Source organism: Arachis ipaensis, chromosome B01 (assembly GCF_000816755.2).
Source record: "Arachis ipaensis cultivar K30076 chromosome B01, Araip1.1, whole genome shotgun sequence".
In the NCBI taxonomy this organism is placed as follows: domain Eukaryota; kingdom Viridiplantae; phylum Streptophyta; class Magnoliopsida; order Fabales; family Fabaceae; genus Arachis; species Arachis ipaensis.
Window position 1 is genome coordinate 126,936,809 of NC_029785.2, and position 17,745 is coordinate 126,954,553.

Here is a 17,745-nt window from a genome sequence, read left to right on the forward strand (position 1 = left end):
CTAATTTAATAACGATTTTTAATATACATAGAACATTTTGTTAATTGTTATATATATGTGTATATATTAATATACCAACTTGACTCTTGGCTTGTTGAATTACCATATTAGAATTAGAATTTTCGAAATTAGGACCTTTTGTCAATTGAAATATAAATTCGTATCTCTATCTAGCTTTGATTAATTTCTATTAGGCACATGATGATTAATTTCTATTAGGCACATGATGTAATATTTCAATAAGGATTAAAAGAACTTAATGCGTACAACATTTGGCAGCAAACTGCAAATATTATTAAAAAAAAAGGAGAATTATTCGATTGTGGTTGAATTTTGTTGGCCAAGCAACATTACAAGCATAGATCACAAATTGTGCACCATCCGTTAAAAAAATGAGCAGCTGAAGATGAGTTGTCGATAGTAAAACTAAAATCCCCGCAAATATGGTAAGCATAAATTAATAGAATCAAATGGACATGAATGGTGTCACCCTCTCGTGACACGATAGAAATGTAAGTAGCTAGAATCAAATCAGAAAGGCCTAGTGCGACGACCAGTTGCCCTGCCACAGAGAAGTGCATTCTTTGGCACCGGATATTCGTCCCTCCATGATCCTGAAGGTGTGTATACTCTCAGATAAAATTGTTGTCCCAAGTATTGCCTTGCCCAGTTCTCAGACCTTATGTTCCACATTCCCACGTTGTCCAGTGGCATGTATATTGCAGTCCATGACCTTGGATATACCTGTGTTGTGCATCTTGCTACTGTGTCTCTCAAATTGTAGCTTCCTCTACTATTAACCGTCCACTGCCCACTCCCAAACCTATTCAATTCAATTCAGTTCAATCCACACAAATTCTTACCTTTTTGTAATAAATTTATATAATGCAAGTGTACTGTATGATAAGCTTACCCTACAACAAAGAACGAATAGCCATCAATATGCCATGACTGCACAGTATCCTCCCAGTTTTGGAACACAATCTCCACAAATTCATGGAAGTTTGCCCCCATCACTGCAGTTTGGAGATAACCGTTTCCCCCGGTGGGGTTGGTAGGCATGCTTCCCACCCAGTAGACTCCACCAATGTTGAAGTAGTCCGCGAGTTTCAATGGTGTATCCGGCTGAACATAAGACACACTGTTTACAGCAAACCTCTGCTTGCCATTGATATAGGGAGCAGAGTTTGCGAGCATGATGGTTCGAGTGGGTATGATCATTCCATAGTGGTAAGATCCTTGAGGATTTGGTCTTGGTCCACTTGCTGTCAGGTTCCACCTGGTTTGAACATGGAAGCATGTTAGTTATTAGTTAATTTGATCAAATTGCTTGTAATTCAAGAAAGGACTATCGCAATAATGTATGTATACCGGATGCTTCTGGCCTGAAAAACAGAGGAAACAATATCAGTGGTGGGGCCTCCAGGAACAGGACCCGATACCCCGGTGTGAGAATTGCTGTAGTGAAGAACAGACGTAGTTGTGAGGACCCGTCTGGTAAAACGCGTAGATACAACAATGTAGTAATCCTTGGGAGGTTGATCGGCAGTGACGAGCACGGAATAGGACTGTCCAAGATGGATGTCAAGGGAGGAGTAGGTGTTCTGAAGAGTATGAGATCCTTCGACCTCCACAAGTTTCATCTTGTGGCCTTGGATTCTAAAGTTGATGGATGTTGTGAGCCCCACGTTTGATATTCTGAATCTGTAAGTCTTACCTTGATCTACTGTGAATGTGTTTCCATTCCAACCGCGTCCGTTGATAAGAAGCCCATCAGGGAATGGAAGGTTATGCCCATTCTCCAGGAGGCGTCTCAATCTCTATAATTATCAAGAATTACATAAAGAAGAAGAAAGTGTATTTGAGATGAATGTATAGAGAAGGGGGAACCGGGCTTACATGGTGATCTAGCTTGAACCAGTCTCCAGCAAGAATGTAAAAGTCACCAGCAGGAGGAGGAAAAGGGACGGGAATCTTAGGGCGGCTCCAGATTCTGATGGCGCCAAATGCTCCAGCAGCTTTGTGCATTCCAAGAGAAGGGAAGTAGAAGAAGCTGCCAATCTGATCTTTGACTTGGATATTGTAAGTGAAGTTCCTGCCAGGTGGGATTGGACAGTTTGTGCCAGACACTCCATCCTGCCATGAATTTCTTCTGTGTTGTAACCCATTCCTGCACCACAACTCGCATCACTCCACATTATCAACTATCAACTATGCATATATGTCAAATAAAATGCTAATTTTGTTAGGTCTTAAGTCGAAGGGAAATATCCAAATTCATGTCTTATTTTTTTTTAATAATCCATATTTGTAGCAATTGAAATACTTTTGTTCTTTTCAAAATTAAAAATGATTGATTATAATTATTTTGAATCCATTTCTCAATCAAGAACCAGAGATGCCTTTCTTACTTATCATTGGAAAGTAAATTAACATAAATACAATAGTAAAAAGAGATAATACAAAAATATGTAAACTATACAAACAAGTCAAGGTAGATTATCTACACTAGCACTTCCCCTTAAGAAATCTGCAACAGAGTATCCTATTTCGGGAATACTTCTATTCTGTTACAATTTTGACTGCTCAATAACCAATTTGGTCCCAAAGTAAAGAATAATCAATAACACTAAAAGATGCTGTCAATACAGCCAAAATTCTTAAATTGCCAGCTACTCCGTGTATTTTTTTTTATCTACTTGTGGATCCATCTATATATTCCCTCAGTTGACAGCTGCCCATAAAATTCATGTTTATATGTTAATTAATATTGGCGTGCGATTTAATTTGACTACAAAATACAAATCACCACCGAGAATGGATTCTAATTTCTAATTGGCTGTTTGTTTGAAAGGGGTTTACAATTAAAAGAGAAATTTGATAAAGTGGCCAAAAGGACAGGCTAAGCCTCTATGCTCTCATCTCATTTCTAAGAAATTTTTAAATTAAATAATAATAAATCCCTTCGCGAGCTAATATTATTATAACCTTTTTTAATTAGCACTTTGTCAAACAAACGAACCCAAAAAGATCAAATATGCAAGTTTCTATAAGGAAAAAGAATGACGCTTTGAAAAATAAGTTCCCTATATATCCAATCCAAGAGAAGATAATGCACGTGAACAAGCAGTAAAGTGAAAGCGAAAAACATGGGGTGTCTGAACTAAAAGGGAAGAACCTTTAAATATTCTTAATAATAGATGTAGTAGCATACATTCCCCTGCATCTTACTTTTAATGAGAAACAAAAAATAAATAAAAACAACTATGAAGATAACACGCAAGAATGTTAAGACTTAGACAAAGAAGAAGAAGAAGTGTACCATGAAATGAGGAAGGGTTCTCTGAGGTAGTTATAGACACTGATAACCAAGTTGTCATTAGTAACGGCGTCAATATGAGGACCCGGGAACTGGCCGTTAATCAAGATCCCCTGCAAGAACGGAATTGAAAAGCGGTTATTTAGTTAGTAAGTTGTTAAGGAAAGAAAAAGGGATGGAGGAGTACCTGTTGTTTAACACCAAGGGGGTAGATGTCACCATAGGTGACCTTCCAAGTGAAGAACCTGTAGGGGTCTTCAGAGTTTACAGAACAGGATAGAAGAAGAAGAATGAGAGAAGAAAAGAGAAGAATGCATGGCCTCATTTTTTGCAAACACACTCAACTGGAAAGGAAGAGTGTTGTTTGCTTGAGATTTGGAAAGCGTAGATCTGTCAGTTGTTATGTATACCGAAGGCGTTCTATTATTTATTTATGATATTAATAATTGACAACACAACACACTCACAGACTCACTACTCACTAGGCGTAGGTTATTACATCTACAACTAGTAACTAGTAATGGACTAATAGTATTCGCAATTTAGCGCAATTCTACGAGGACAACGAGAGCAAATTAATGTGATTCTCTCTTTCGGCGAGTGCACTGCATCCCATTCAACTAATGAAGGAAGAGTTAATTTACAAATTAGTCTCTAAAAAATTAATTATTTTTAAAATTTATTCTTAAAAATTTTTATTAATTAAATTAATTTTTAAAAAATTACATAATTATTTTTGTCTTTTTTTTCACTCAATTTATAATTTTNNATTAAGTTGAGTTTCGTCAATTTAATATCTGTAAATTTTAGATGTGTTATAAAAAAATAAATTTCATAAAAGTAAAGTAAAACTATACTATTTGTGTTAAGGGCAGCGCGACAAGTGAGAAGAGGAGAAGCGGGTCCTGGGTTATTTTGTTCGGAAGCCAAAATGAAAATTTAAGAGATGGGATTGAGTTGTGACTTGTGAGCACGGGGGTTGCAGGGTCTTAATAATGGACCGTCTGGATCAGATCACATGTTTCCCAAAGTGGTGCCCATTAATCTAATCTAAATCCATTTTAATATTTTATACTTTAAGCACCCTGGAAGGCTGGAAGGTGCAAGCCTACACAGCACAGCACAGCTCATATAGTATTTCATTTCTTCCAATTTTTATACTCACTCAACATCGAGGTTTGATGAATTCACATGCGTCTGTACTCTGGTCTGGACTGTCAATTTGGATTCCCTCGTCTAACATAAAATATAACCAGTAAAGGACAAACTTATTCTTATTGTTTTATCAGGTTCACTACAAATTTAAATTTTTTTAGTAATTAAATTTAATTAAGTTAATTTATGAGAAAATAACATCAAAATTTTTAATTTTAAGAAGTTTTTAAATTTTGATATCGAAATTTTTTAACCGTGACACATATTTTTATTAAGAGGGTGAAATAAAAATTACGAGAAGAAGAAAAAGATAATGATGATGACTATGTCTATGACGACCACGACGATGAGGTGGAGTTTTAAGTTATGCAAAACTTATTAGAAAATAGCACAAAAAAATTTTAATCTTTATACACAATTTTTTTAATTTTGATACCAAAATTTTTTAATCATGATATAAGTTCTTGTTAAGATGATGAACAAGAATTATGAAAATGTAAAACAAAAAGAAGAAGAAAACGGTGATAATGACAACGACGAGGAAAAAGAGGAGGAGGGAGGAAGAAGTAGTTTTGAATTGTGCAGCATTTATCTAAAAAAATAACATCAAAATTTTTTAACCGCAACACAGAAAATTTCTTAATTTTGATACCGAATTTTTTTAACCGTGACATAGAAATTTCTTATCCGTGTTATTTTTAACTAAACGATGTACTTTTCTTACCATTTAAATAGTTGGTTAGTATTGAATTCATATATAAGAGGTTTAGCCATTTCTTTGTCATTTACAACAAATTGATGTATTTTGTTGGTTGAGTGAGTTAAGGTTTTGGACTTGTGATTTTGTGTCCTTTATAAAAATTTCTATGTCATTTCTAACTAAATAATGTATTTTATTATCACTTAATTGATTGTGTGGTATTAAATTGAAGAAGAAGAGGATAAGGAGGAAGAGTTGAGTTATGCAGAATTTAACAAAAAATTGTACCAAAATTTTTTAACCGTGACACAAGAAATTTTTTAATTTTGACACCAAAAACTTTTAATCAAGACACAGATTCTTGTTAAGAGGGTAAAATAAGAATTATAAAAATATGAAAGAAAAAAAAAAGATGATAAAAATGATCATAATGATGAAAAAGAAGAAGAGAAAGAGGAATAAGAGTTTTAATCATGATACATGAAATTTCTTAATTTTGAATTGAAATTTTTTAATAGTGTCATTTTATAATTGAATGAATCATTAAATTCATTGTCTGAAATTTAACTAAAAAAATATTGATAATGGTGATGGTGATAATGATAAAGTAGGAAAAAGAAAAAAAAAAGAAAAAAAATAAAAAAATAAATAAGAAAAGAAAAAAATAGTGATAAAAAGGAGGATGAGGTTGCAAGACAAATTTATCAATTTATTGAATAAAAAAAAGTTGAATGAAAATGATTGTGGTAAGGTTTTATACTTTCATTAAACACTTCTGTTAGGAAATAAATAATCACAAAAAACTTATTAGTTTACACTTGGTGCGGCTTTATACAGTTATTAAAAAGTTTATGTTATCCTATATGTACAGCATCAGCTGAACAAAATTGGTCGCATCTAACAATGCTAAGAGTAGGCTAAATAAAATAGAAAATAAATTGCGGGGATAGCTCAGTTGGGAGAGCGTCAGACTGAAGATCTGAAGGTCGCGTGTTCGATCCACGCTCACCGCATTTTGTATGTTGCTGTTTTGTTTAGTTTCATGGTTCCATAGTCGGTGGTAGCATAGGTGATGGGTGCCAGCAACAAAAGCAACTGATTTGCGTTTCTGTGTTTTGTTCGTAATTGTGTCTGCTGCAATTGTTCACGTGATGAATGGGAAACAAAAGCTGCCTGGTAGGGTTACAAGCATGGATAGGGGCCCCAGACGAAGACCCATCCCTAGTCATCATAAATTAAGGTTACGTTCCTTAAACAATGAGATCAATGACGGATATTTCATGCTAAGTATGTAAGCAATATGCCGTCGGTGGGGTGTTGTTCCAATCTAGATAAAACCATTAAAGAAAGATTCATCATTCTTCTGCATAAGCTAAGGGTGGAATAAACTATATCCATTTATTTAATTGTTGGTTAAAAGATGCTACACTAAATGATTGACCGCATTATGCTGGTGATTATTATATACATTGGCATTTAGCTCGTTCATGTTTGAATTAGTAGTTCAGTCATAAGAAAAATCAATTCAATTATCCCGGAAGATGCTCGCAAAATGGAATACTAGTACTATACAAAATCATCATTTAATTGTTATTGTGGTCCAACTACATACGCGGTCTTAGCTTGGTGATTGTTCATATTACAGTTCGTACAAAAGGGCAACGGTAGATGTTGTCGGCAAGAACATTACTGTACTATACTACGTACGCCAATAGTATAATTTGCATTGAAAACTATGCATCAGGATCATTACTGTGACTTCCAACTTCACAGGATTGCGGGGTCAGCCATATAATAGCAACCTTAATGCTGTCTGAAATATGAAGAGAACTTATGGGTCCACTCAATCTATGCTTATGCTTGAGGCAGAGACACGAGAGAATAGTTTATGTAGAGCTTCCTCATGCATGCAGGCACTCACATCTCCTAATTCATTCAGCTTCCATGGATTTTACATGAATTTATGGTTTAGTTTATCTAAATTAATAGCATCATTAGCTCCTCTATTGTCTGGGGGAATGGGGATCGCTTTTTTATTTAAATAAGTATAAGAAAATGATTAATCCCCAGAATGCCATGGATGAAAAATTGGAACAAATTGTGCATGGCCATCTCAAGGGCAGCACACACGAAATAGAATTGCACTCCATTCCAAGAAAGTCGCACACGAAATGGAGCCTCCAATTCACCTGCATCACTCACGAAATAGAGCTTCCAACGTAGGCAGGGCAGACGCGAAATGGAGCGTGTCAATTCTCCTTCCAAGCTGGGGATGCTAGACATGAAATGGTGATTTTGTGTGGCCCTGCCTGCGTTGGAAGCTCCATTTCGTGGGTGATGCAGGTGAATTGGAGGCTCCATTTCGTGTGCGTCTTCGATGGCAATGTGCAATTTGTTCCAATTTTCTACCCATGTGCATTCTGGGAATTAATCATTTTCTTATATTATTTAAATAAAAAAAACCCAGTGGGGGATCTTCAACTTTTGTTTCGGGTTCCCACCACCCACTTTCACAGGTTATCATTAGCTAAATTTTTTTTTTCTATCATTTACATTTAGTGGCAAATTAGACCATGTATGGGTGGTTTATGTATGATGGAAGAAGTCGATATATGGCTTCCATTTGTAATTTTATGATTGAGTGAAATATTTTGGGATTAAGCGAATCGAGTGGGTGTTGATGGCCGTGTCACAGTGTCTAGAAGTTATATGTTATCTTGTTTTATTATTGTTATAGCTTTGCTATTTGTTCCACTCTGCTATGTTGAGCTCCCTTTGATTCAAAAAAAAATTTCATTTATTTTCACTAAAAGCCTCCAAATTTCATTCCTCCTAATTTTGAGGTGTAGAGTGGAATCCATTTATCCAAACAATAGAAGAAACATATTATTCCATTCATTTGACTTGATTCCACTCCATTCCTGGATTTTACATCATGGTCCGTTATAGCTCCTCCATTCATGAGCCATAACTCGGTCAGATAAATGCTCCGTCATAACCGACGACAAAACGGTAATACAATCAAAGGACGTTACCTATCTTTTTATAACCGACTTTAAATACTAAAGACGTAATAGCCGAGCAGTCTACCATATAAAAGCCAGGTAAAATATTTTTTTCGGTAAGTAAGATATTGCACAATATACTGACTTAAGCTTCGGAGTGCCTTTGCAGGTATACTCCCCCTCATTTGTTCGCGCTATTCACGTCACACCAGAAAGAAAAGCTCGGAATTCAAGGATTGGACGATCAGCCTCAAAGCGCATAAGCTCATTTGATACCTCTATTTCGCAAGCAAGAACAACATCAATTCGAAGTTCAAACATGGCATTGGTATTTCTATTTTCTAAGGATGAAAGTGGGGACAGTTCACGAATGTATATATGCTGGCATTTTCAATATACGAATCATTCATGAATGTGTATTCTACCAGTGATGTGATAAGCATAGGAACTAGAGAATAGAGAGAAAGACACGCAATTCGTTGAAAATATAAAACCAAAACGAAGGCAGCATTCTGCAGTCTGTACCCACCTAGAATGTCAACTACCTCTCCTTTAGTCTATACAAAAACTGCATGCAAAACATGCCATTGAGTGAGATTAATGGTTCCATTGGCCGGATTCTTCAGAGCGCATTACTTGTTTGAAATTGTCAAGAGCAGGCCATAATGATCACTAGGCAAAACAGGGAGTACCAGTTGTTTTATCTCTTTTCTAACTTTCTTCTCTTTGGTGTATATCACACCGGGTATTGCATCCTTCCCAATCATGTCAATACTAGTTATCATAAGATCATGGAAACGGCATATAAACCGATCTAACCGCTTCTGGAGAGTACGGTTACCCGATAACATCTGGTTCGATTTGGTATCATATGTCCAACCAATTTCCTTTGGCCTCAGCTCAGACCAGGCATCAACCCACTCATTTTGTAAAGGATATTCACCATCCAATTTATCGTCCCAGTTCATGTCACCAGCAAAGATAACATTTGGGTACTTCTTGAGAAGGCTCAGAGCCTCATTGGCCTGCTGCACTCGTTCCTTGCTGTACATTTGATCCCATTTTGGTGGAGCCGGGCAGGGGCTTTCAAGATGGCTAGTAGCAACAACCAACGACTTGCCACCTGCAACTTCGACCTCAGCAATGCACAGTTCTCTTCCCATTATAGAATTGCTAAAGGGTTTGCTGCTGAAAGATTTCACTGGCAGCTTGCTTAACTACAATTAATTTGACGAGTATGTTACTAAGGCATAATAACTCCTTTAAAAGCGCTAAATACAAAAACAAGAATACTACATTCACAGGCTAAACTATAAAATAATGTGTGTGTGTGTAAACAATAAAATGCACATAAAAATGTTTGGTTCTATTACGTGAAGAACCCCCTTAATAAAATGCACATTAACAGAAAAATATGACATGCAGATTAATATATATCACAACATAATGAATGCAGCATGTGATCAAATGTAGAACTAAACTACAAATGGGGCATTAGTACAAATCAGGCAGATATATAGATATATATATATATATATATCTATATATCTGCCTGATTTGTACTAATGCCCCATTTGTAGTTTAGTTCTACATTTGATCACATGCTGCATTCATTATGTTGTGATATATATATATATATATATCTATATATCTGCCTGATTTGTACTAATGCCCCATTTGTAGTTTAGTTCTACATTTGATCACATGCTGCATTCATTATGTTGTGATATATATATATATATATATCTATATATCTGCCTGATTTGTACTAATGCCCCATTTGTAGTTTAGTTCTACATTTGATCACATGCTGCATTCATTATGTTGTGATATATATATATATATATATCTATATATCTGCCTGATTTGTACTAATGCCCCATTTGTAGTTTAGTTCTACATTTGATCACATGCTGCATTCATTATGTTGTGATATATATATATATATATATCACAACATAATGAATGCAGCATGTGATCAAATGTAGAACTAAACTACAAATGGGGCATTAGTACAAATCAGGCAGATATATAGATATATATATATATATATATATATATATCACAACATAATCAGACAAAAATGTAGTAAAAAGTATGAACTTTACAAAAATGTAGTTAAAAAGTCAGGAACTTTATACCAGCATACAAAAATATGGTCTTGAATAAGCCTTGTCAGAAGAAACCGAACAACGATACGCATTCCACCAGCTGGATTGCTTGAAAATGTCAAATATATTTGGAGTAACCTCCTGAAGCACAATTGGGTCAAAATAAGACGAACCCTAATAAACTTAAATTGCATTTTAACACACACACACTAGAAGTAAAGAACTAAAGAATAAGAAAGTGAAACCTGGAAGCAGATAAAATCAGGGGAATGAAGTTGAACAAGGTCACCAATAGCTTTCATCCTCTTGTTCAACTCCAAATCCTCCCTAAACCATACATTGTAGCTTAATATCTTCAATGTAGTGAAGTCTTTGCCCGAAGCAGCATTTTTTCCCTCAGGAACAAGCTCATCATCACTACTGAGATGGATGGAGTCATTGGAGGATTTGGTCTTTACGTCTCGAAATGGCGCTGGCTCAGCAGAATCGTCGTCATAGGTGGCCTTCCTCTTACAGTGGCGAAGAGGGAAGAAGACAGAGCCCACAGAAGCGTCGTTCTCAGCGTCTTGAAGTGTGTCGTTCAAATCGTCGATGTTGGAAAGGGAGAGAACGGGGCAGCGAGTGTCGCAAACTTCGCAAGCAGAGTTTTTGAAAGGGTTGAGAAAAGTGCAAGCCTTGCACGACCACTTTGGGGGCGAAGAAGAAGAGGAAGACGGAAGCGGGGGCGGGGAGGACGAAGAGGAAGATAAGCAGATTTCGCATTGGGATTTTTGGGAAGGAGGGTTTACAAAGGTGCATTTTTTGCATGCCCAAGACATTTTGATTGGAATGGAATTGTGAAATACAGGGATTAGGGATTGTTTCGGAGTTCTAGGGTTCAAGAGAAGAAACCTCACAGAGACTAACGACGATGAAAATGATGAAAAACAGGAGATGCAGTGCAGCAGTGGTACTCGTTTCATTTCAATTTTGAAATTTGAAGCCGCTTTTGCAATGCAATTGAAACGACAAACTCGGAGGGAATGTTTGTCCAAAACGGCACTCCTTCAATATTAAAATTTATATTGTTTGAATAAAAAAAAAATAGATGAAAAAAAAATAAGAAGAATTTTTTTTTATGGAAAGAAAAGTAAAGAGAGAAAAAATCATAATCAAGTGAAATTACATTAATATTCTTTTTTAAATGTAAATTATTTTTTTAATAAAGGGTAAATATGTAATTGTATATTTTTTATTTTTTTTATATATTTTCATCTCATAGGAGAAGAAAAAATAATTAGTTGTAGGTCACTCCACTTTTTTCATTTTCTCTTAGTTTTTTTTGATGATCCAAATCAAGAAAATTTTGATTTTCCACCCATTTTTTTTCCTTTGTTTTCTTTCTCCCCAAATTTCCTTAAAACAAACACTGTCTAAGTCCTTTTAGGGACATTTAAGACCAAAATAAATATAGATGAATACTAAGGACTAGCAGAATTTGTAATGTGTAACCATCAATTAATCATCATTAATATTTTTAATGGTGCGAGATGATATTTAACGGTATAAAATTACTCAATTTTTTTATGATTAAGTGTTGGTCAAATTTTAATAAAAATACTTACCCTAGAAATATATACAAAAGTAATATATGCAGTGAAATAAAAAGCAAAGATGCTTTTGTTAAAAAGTTTTTGTTAAAGTCTCCAACTCTCCAAGTTACCTAGTTATAACAAAAACTTTTATCTAATGGAAGCACGTTGTTATAATAAATTTTAAAAGGATATATTTAACGGTATTTCGGTATTTTTTTTGAATATTTAAAAATATTTTAATTTAAAAAATTTTAAAAAGTCATAAAATATTTTAGAAGATAGTAAATGTATAAAGAATGGTATAAAATAATCTAAAAGTATTTAGAAAAATGTAGTAGAATAGATATTTGTAGTAAAAAAATTTGATGATCAATTTAAACCGTTGATTAAATTTAATCCTAACCATCTATTAAGGAGGTGAATGACTATAAATAGGAGTGAGAGTTAGAGTTTGGATGTGGTAGTCATTTTGTAACAAACACTTAAGTAATAAAATGTTCTTTCCACCAAAACTTCATTTCTCTTGTGTTCTCTTATATTATTAGCTTTCTTGTTAAGTATTGAGGGTTAGACTGACTTGGTTTTAACTCAAGAGGTTGAGTAAGTCTGAGTATCGGCACAGTAGCATTGGAGTGTGTCCAATGCCGTGACAATTTGGTATCGGAGCAAGGTTCGAGAGGGAGTACAAGTGGTTTGTGGGTATGACTTTTAGTGTAACCATGGAGCATGTTGAGTCTCAAAGGGGAAGGGATGCTATTCCTTCTCAATGGGGAAGCAAGAAGGCCTGTTCTTCAAGTAAGTCTAGAGTTAAGGACTCTAACTTCTTAAAAAAGAGAGTTTTTATGTAGGAGATTGTTCTATCCTCTATGGATGAGTGCTTCCAAAGGATAGAACACGACAACGAGACCCTCGAGACTCACGTGTTAGGAAAACTAGATGCTTTCAAAGAAAGCAAGCTCCAAATAGAAGAGAAGCTTGAGTATTCCTTGAAACTATTTGAGGAGGTTCGAGTTTTGTTTGAGGAGGCGAGATCTCGACCAACCATTATAAGGGAGACGACAAAGATTGATCTCCCAAAGTTGAAGGAGTTCAAGGGAGTGAGGGACGCTCGAGAGGTGGAGAACTTTCTATGGCAAATAGAGAGATACTTTGAAGGCCAAGGGGTAGTCGAAAAAGCAATAAAGGTACACACTGCAGCTCTCTACCTTTCTGATAATGCTACTTTGTGGTGGAGGAGAAAATGTGTAGATACGGAGAAGGGTATTTGCAACATAGCCACATGGGAACATTTCAAAAGAGAGTTGAAAAGACAATTCTTCCCTGAAAATGTGATCTATGAAGCAAGGAAGAAGTTGAGGGAGTTGAAGCACAAAAGCACAATTAGCGACTACGTAAAGGAGTTCACTACTCTTACGCTTTAAATCCCTAATTTGGCATCAGATAATGAGTTGTTCTTCTTCATTGATGGACTCCAACCTTGGGCAAATTAAGAATTACAAAGAAGAAATGTTAAGGATGTTGACGAGGGGAAGACTTTAAACTCAAGTCTTCCTCCAAGCCTAGTTCTACTAAAGGTGGAAGAGACAAGGAGAAGAGTTTCTCAACTAAGAAGGAAGGAAGTACTCTTCAAAGAAAGAGTACAAGAAAAAGAAGAAAGCTTTTGTGCCCCAAGGAGGATGCATCGTGTGCAAGGGATCTCACCAAATGAAGAACTGTCCCAAGCTAGGGACTCTGACATCTATCGCCGAGGAACGAAAGGCTCAATCGTAAATAGCTTAGTGTGTTGGACCTGTCCAACTCATGAATACTGTGAAAGGCAAAGAGGCAAGCACTACAGAAAAAAAAAGGCTTGATGTATGTCAAAGCCTTTATCAATGAAAAATCCGTCATGGCTATGATCAACACTGGTGTTACACGTAACTTCATCACGCCTGATGAAACAAAAAGACTTAGGTTGAAGATCATCGAAAAGAATGACTAGTTCAGATCCGTGAATACTAATGGTAAACCTCTTAAGAGAGTAGCAAAAAGGGTTGAGATGACTCTTGGTTCTTAGAAGGGCCTTGTGGAGTTTTTCAATAGCACCCATGGATGTTTCCAAGATAGTCATTGGGCTCGACATGCAAAGGAATGCAAATATAATACCTATGTCATACTACAACATAGTATGCATCATGAAGAAAGGGTCTTCATGTATGGTCCCTACAGTCTCTAAAGCTAGAGGACCACCGATGCTTTCTACTATGCAACTCAAGAAAGTGTTCAAGAAGGGAGAGATTACATATTTGACTCTATTACAAGAGGAGTCAACATCTGAAAGAGAAGACATTTCTCCCAAAATCAAAGAAGTCCTTGAAGAAAATAAGGATGTAATGCCACTTAAGAGGAAGATGGATCAGAAGATTGAATTGGTGTTAGGAGCGAAACCACCTGCCACAACACCTTATAGGATGGCGCCACTAGAACTTGAGGAGTTGAAAAAGCAACTCAAGAATCTGCTAGATGATGGGTTCATCCGTCCATCGAAGGCACCTTATGGTACACCAGTCTTGTTCTAAAAGAAGAATGATGGTTCGTTGAGACTATGCATTGACTATCGAACACTTAACAAGGTAATCATCAAGAACAAATACCATATTTCTTTGATAGCCGATTTATTTGATCAACTTGATAGAGCTAAGTGGTTCTCAAAGTTGGATTTAAGGTCAGGATATCACCAAGTGAGAATTGACGATGCTGGTGAACCTAAAACTATATATGTCACGAGGTATGGATCATATGAGTGGTTGGTGTAGCCTTTTGGCTTAACCAATACTCCTACGATCTTTTGTACTTTGATGAACGAGATCTTTGGTCCTTATCTTGATTGGTTTGTAGTGATCTACATGGATGACATTGTTGTCTATAGCAATACCCTAGAGGAACATGAAAAATACTTACAAACTGTATTCAAGATCTTGCGAGAGAATAACGTATATGTGAAGAAGAAAAAGTATTCCTTTGCAAGGGACGAAGTCCACTTCTTGGGACACATCATTAAAGATGAAACTTTCTGCATGGATCAAAGAAAGGTGAAGGCTATTAAGGAGTGGGAGCCGGCAAACAAGGTATCTGAATTGAGGTTATTCTTTGGGTTGGCTAATTACTATCAGAGGTTTTTCAAGGGATACTCCACCAAGGCTGCACCATTAACTGATCTTTTCAAGAATAATCACTCTTGGAAATGGTCAAAGGAGTGTCAAAAGGTCTTTGATGAGTTGAAGGCTGCTATAACAGAAGGACCAATACTAGCACTACTCGACTACTCAAAGGTGTTTAAAGTCCATACTGATGCTTTTGACTACGCTATTGGACGGGTTTTGATGCAAGAAGGACATCCTATTGCCTTTGAAAGTCACAAGTTAAATGATACAGAGAGGCGATACACCATCCAAGAGAAGAAGATGACTGCGGTAGTGCATTGTCTGAGAACTTGGCATCACTACTTGCTTGGTTCACACTTCATCATTAAGATAGACAATGTGGCTACAATCTATTTCCAAACTCAGAAAAGGTTAAGCCCCAAACAAGCTAGGTGACAAGATTTCTTAGTTGAGTTTGATTTTGAATTTGAATACAAGTCAGGTAAGACTAATGTGGTAGCAGATGCGCAGAGCCGCAAGGCTGAGTTGGCAATAATTTTCATAGTCGAAGGAGATATTTTTCATACCATCAAGGAAAGGTTGCATCATAATCCATTAGCCAAGAAGTTGGTGGAGTTGGCTAGAGAATGTAAGACCAAAAGATTTTGGTTAGAAGACAACATTCTCTATGCAAAGGGAGAAGACTATACATCCCTAAGTGGAAAAATCTAAGAAGAAAGTTTGTGAGAGAATGCTACGACACCAAGTGGGTTGGTCGCCTGGTCACCAAGGTCAGCGAAGGACCTTGACACTTATTTAATTTTTCTATTATTGGGCTCAAATGAGAGATGAAGTGGAGAGCTATGTGAAGACTTATCTTGTATGCCAACAAGATAAGATTGAAAATAAGACACTAAGTGAGTTGTTGGAATCTCTGCCTCTGCCAGAGCGACCGTGAGAAAGTGTGTCTTTGGATTTCATCTCTGCCTTACCAAAGTTCGAGGGGTTTGAATCTATCCTCGTAGTAGTAGATCGATTCTCGAAGGATGTTACCTTTATACCTGCCCCCTATTGATTGCATTGTAGAGGAAACAGCACGATTATTCTTCAAGAATGTGGTGAATTACTAGAGATTATCTAAGAGCATCATTAGTGATCGAGATCTACGCTTCACGGAGAGATTATGGACAAAACTATTCAAACTTCTTGGATCGGAGCTTCATTTCTCAACAAGTTTTCATCCTCAAATAGATGGACAAACTGAGAGAGTAATGTCTTACTCGAGTGTTACTTGAGATATTTCGTAAACGCTAATCAGAAGGACTAAACAAAACTTTTGAACGTTACTCAGTTCTCATATAATCTGCAAAGGAGAGAGTCCATAGGGAAGAGTCCATTCGAAATCGTGATCGGACAACAACCGGTTACACCATACTTTCTTTCTTCCTCTTACTCTGGGAAGAGCCCTGAAACTTATCATATGATTAAGTCTTGGGAAGAATAAGCAGATGTTTCTCGTTCTTACCTTGACAAAGCTGCAAAGAGGATGAAAAAATTGACAGATAAAAAGAGAAGGCCCGCAAGCTATCAAGTTGGAGATAAGGTAATGATTAAACTTTTTCCACAATAATTCATAGCCTTTCGCAAGGTTCATAATGGCTTAATCCTCAAATATGAAGGGCCATTTGAGATTATTGGACGTGTTGGAGAGGTTGCTTATAAAGTACAACTCCCTCCTTTTTATGAAGATCCATCTCGTCTTCCATGTGAGTATGTTTAAACTATATCATGAAGACCAAGAGGAACCAAGTAGAGGTGAATCGAATCGTGCTCTGCCCATGGTGATTAAATCCTTTGATAGGAAAATCGAAGAGATCTTAGCTAATCGCATTGTGAGACGCAGAGGAGTACCACCAAGTATCCAATACTTGATCAAGTGAAAAGGACTCCCAATAAGTGAAGCTAGTTGGGAAGCTCGTGAAGATCCATGTCAATTCTAAAAATACCTAGAGCGCTATCATGAACAGAACGCGACGAGGACGTTTGCACAATAGGTGGGGGAGAATGTTACAGTAAATTTTAGAAGACTATATTTAACTGTATTTGTATAATTTCTAGAGTATTTGAGAATGCTCTAGATAGTTTCGGAATGTTTTAGAATGTCTTAAAAGGTTCTAGAAGATTCTAGAAGGTCATAGAGTATTTTAGAAGAGTGTGGATGTATGAAGAGTAGTATGGAATAATTTAAAAGTATTTAGAGAAATGTGGCAGAATAGATATTTGTAGTGAAGGTTCTGGATGATCAATCTGAACCCTTGATTAGATTTAATCCTAACCATTCATTAAGGAGATGGATAACTATAAATAGGAGTGAGAGTTAGAGTTTGGGTGTGTGAAATATTTTGTAACAAACGTTTGAGTAATAAAGTGTTATTTTCACCAAAGTTTTCTTTTTCTTGTATTCTTAACTTTCTTCCTAAGTATTGAGGATTAGGCTGACTTAATCTTAACTCAAGAGGTTAAGTAAATTCGAGTATTAGTACGATAGCGTTAGAATGTGTACAAAGCCATGATAACGTACTCTCACCTTTTTAGTTTTTTTTTTAATGACTTACTAAATTTCTTATTAAGAATTCAATTTTAAGATATTACTTGTGTAATTTCTTTAAATTATCATTCAATCATATATCTTAACACACTATATATTCCTTTAAAATTTATAATTAAGGTATATTAAAATTAGAGTTTGTTTAGATGCT

The 17,745-nt window shown here is 36.0% G+C and overlaps 2 protein-coding genes and 1 non-coding gene across 3 annotated transcripts; 1 reads left to right on the plus strand and 2 right to left on the minus strand.

Annotated features, from left to right (window-relative positions):
• Positions 272 to 3,923, minus strand: LOC107636279 (L-ascorbate oxidase homolog). Its single transcript, XM_016339803.1, has 6 exons — positions 3,507 to 3,923; positions 3,323 to 3,432; positions 1,900 to 2,170; positions 1,372 to 1,820; positions 914 to 1,279; positions 272 to 823 (listed from the first exon to the last, which is right to left on the minus strand). Exons 1-6 carry the CDS (start codon positions 3,642 to 3,644, stop codon positions 532 to 534), a joined length of 1,626 nt encoding a protein of 541 aa, XP_016195289.1. The 5' UTR covers positions 3,645 to 3,923; the 3' UTR covers positions 272 to 531.
• On the plus strand, positions 6,115 to 6,187 carry TRNAF-GAA. Its single transcript has one exon. It is a non-coding gene; the product is annotated as a tRNA-Phe (tRNA).
• LOC107636269 lies at positions 8,474 to 11,317 on the minus strand. The gene is made up of 3 exons (XM_016339794.2): positions 10,536 to 11,317; positions 10,321 to 10,431; positions 8,474 to 9,396 (listed from the first exon to the last, which is right to left on the minus strand). Exons 1-3 carry the CDS (start codon positions 11,250 to 11,252, stop codon positions 8,812 to 8,814), a joined length of 1,413 nt encoding a protein of 470 aa, XP_016195280.1. The 5' UTR covers positions 11,253 to 11,317; the 3' UTR covers positions 8,474 to 8,811.

Bases quoted from the DNA above. Each gene is read 5' to 3' on its own strand.
- LOC107636279 (XM_016339803.1), bottom strand. From the start codon at position 3,644: ATGAGGCCATGCATTCTTCTCTTTTCTTCTCTCATTCTTCTTCTTCTA. The intron at 1,280-1,371 runs GTATACATACAT...TGTTCAAACCAG, and splicing joins TTTCAGGCCAGAAGCATCCG to GTGGAACCTGACAGCAAGTG. The intron at 824-913 runs GTAAGCTTATCA...TGAATTGAATAG, and splicing joins TATTCGTTCTTTGTTGTAGG to GTTTGGGAGTGGGCAGTGGA.
- LOC107636269 (XM_016339794.2), bottom strand. From the start codon at position 11,252: ATGAAACGAGTACCACTGCTGCACTGCATCTCCTGTTTTTCATCATTT. The intron at 10,432-10,535 runs GTTTCACTTTCT...ATTGTGCTTCAG, and splicing joins CTGATTTTATCTGCTTCCAG to GAGGTTACTCCAAATATATT. The intron at 9,397-10,320 runs GTATAAAGTTCC...AATTAATTGTAG, and splicing joins GACCATATTTTTGTATGCTG to TTAAGCAAGCTGCCAGTGAA.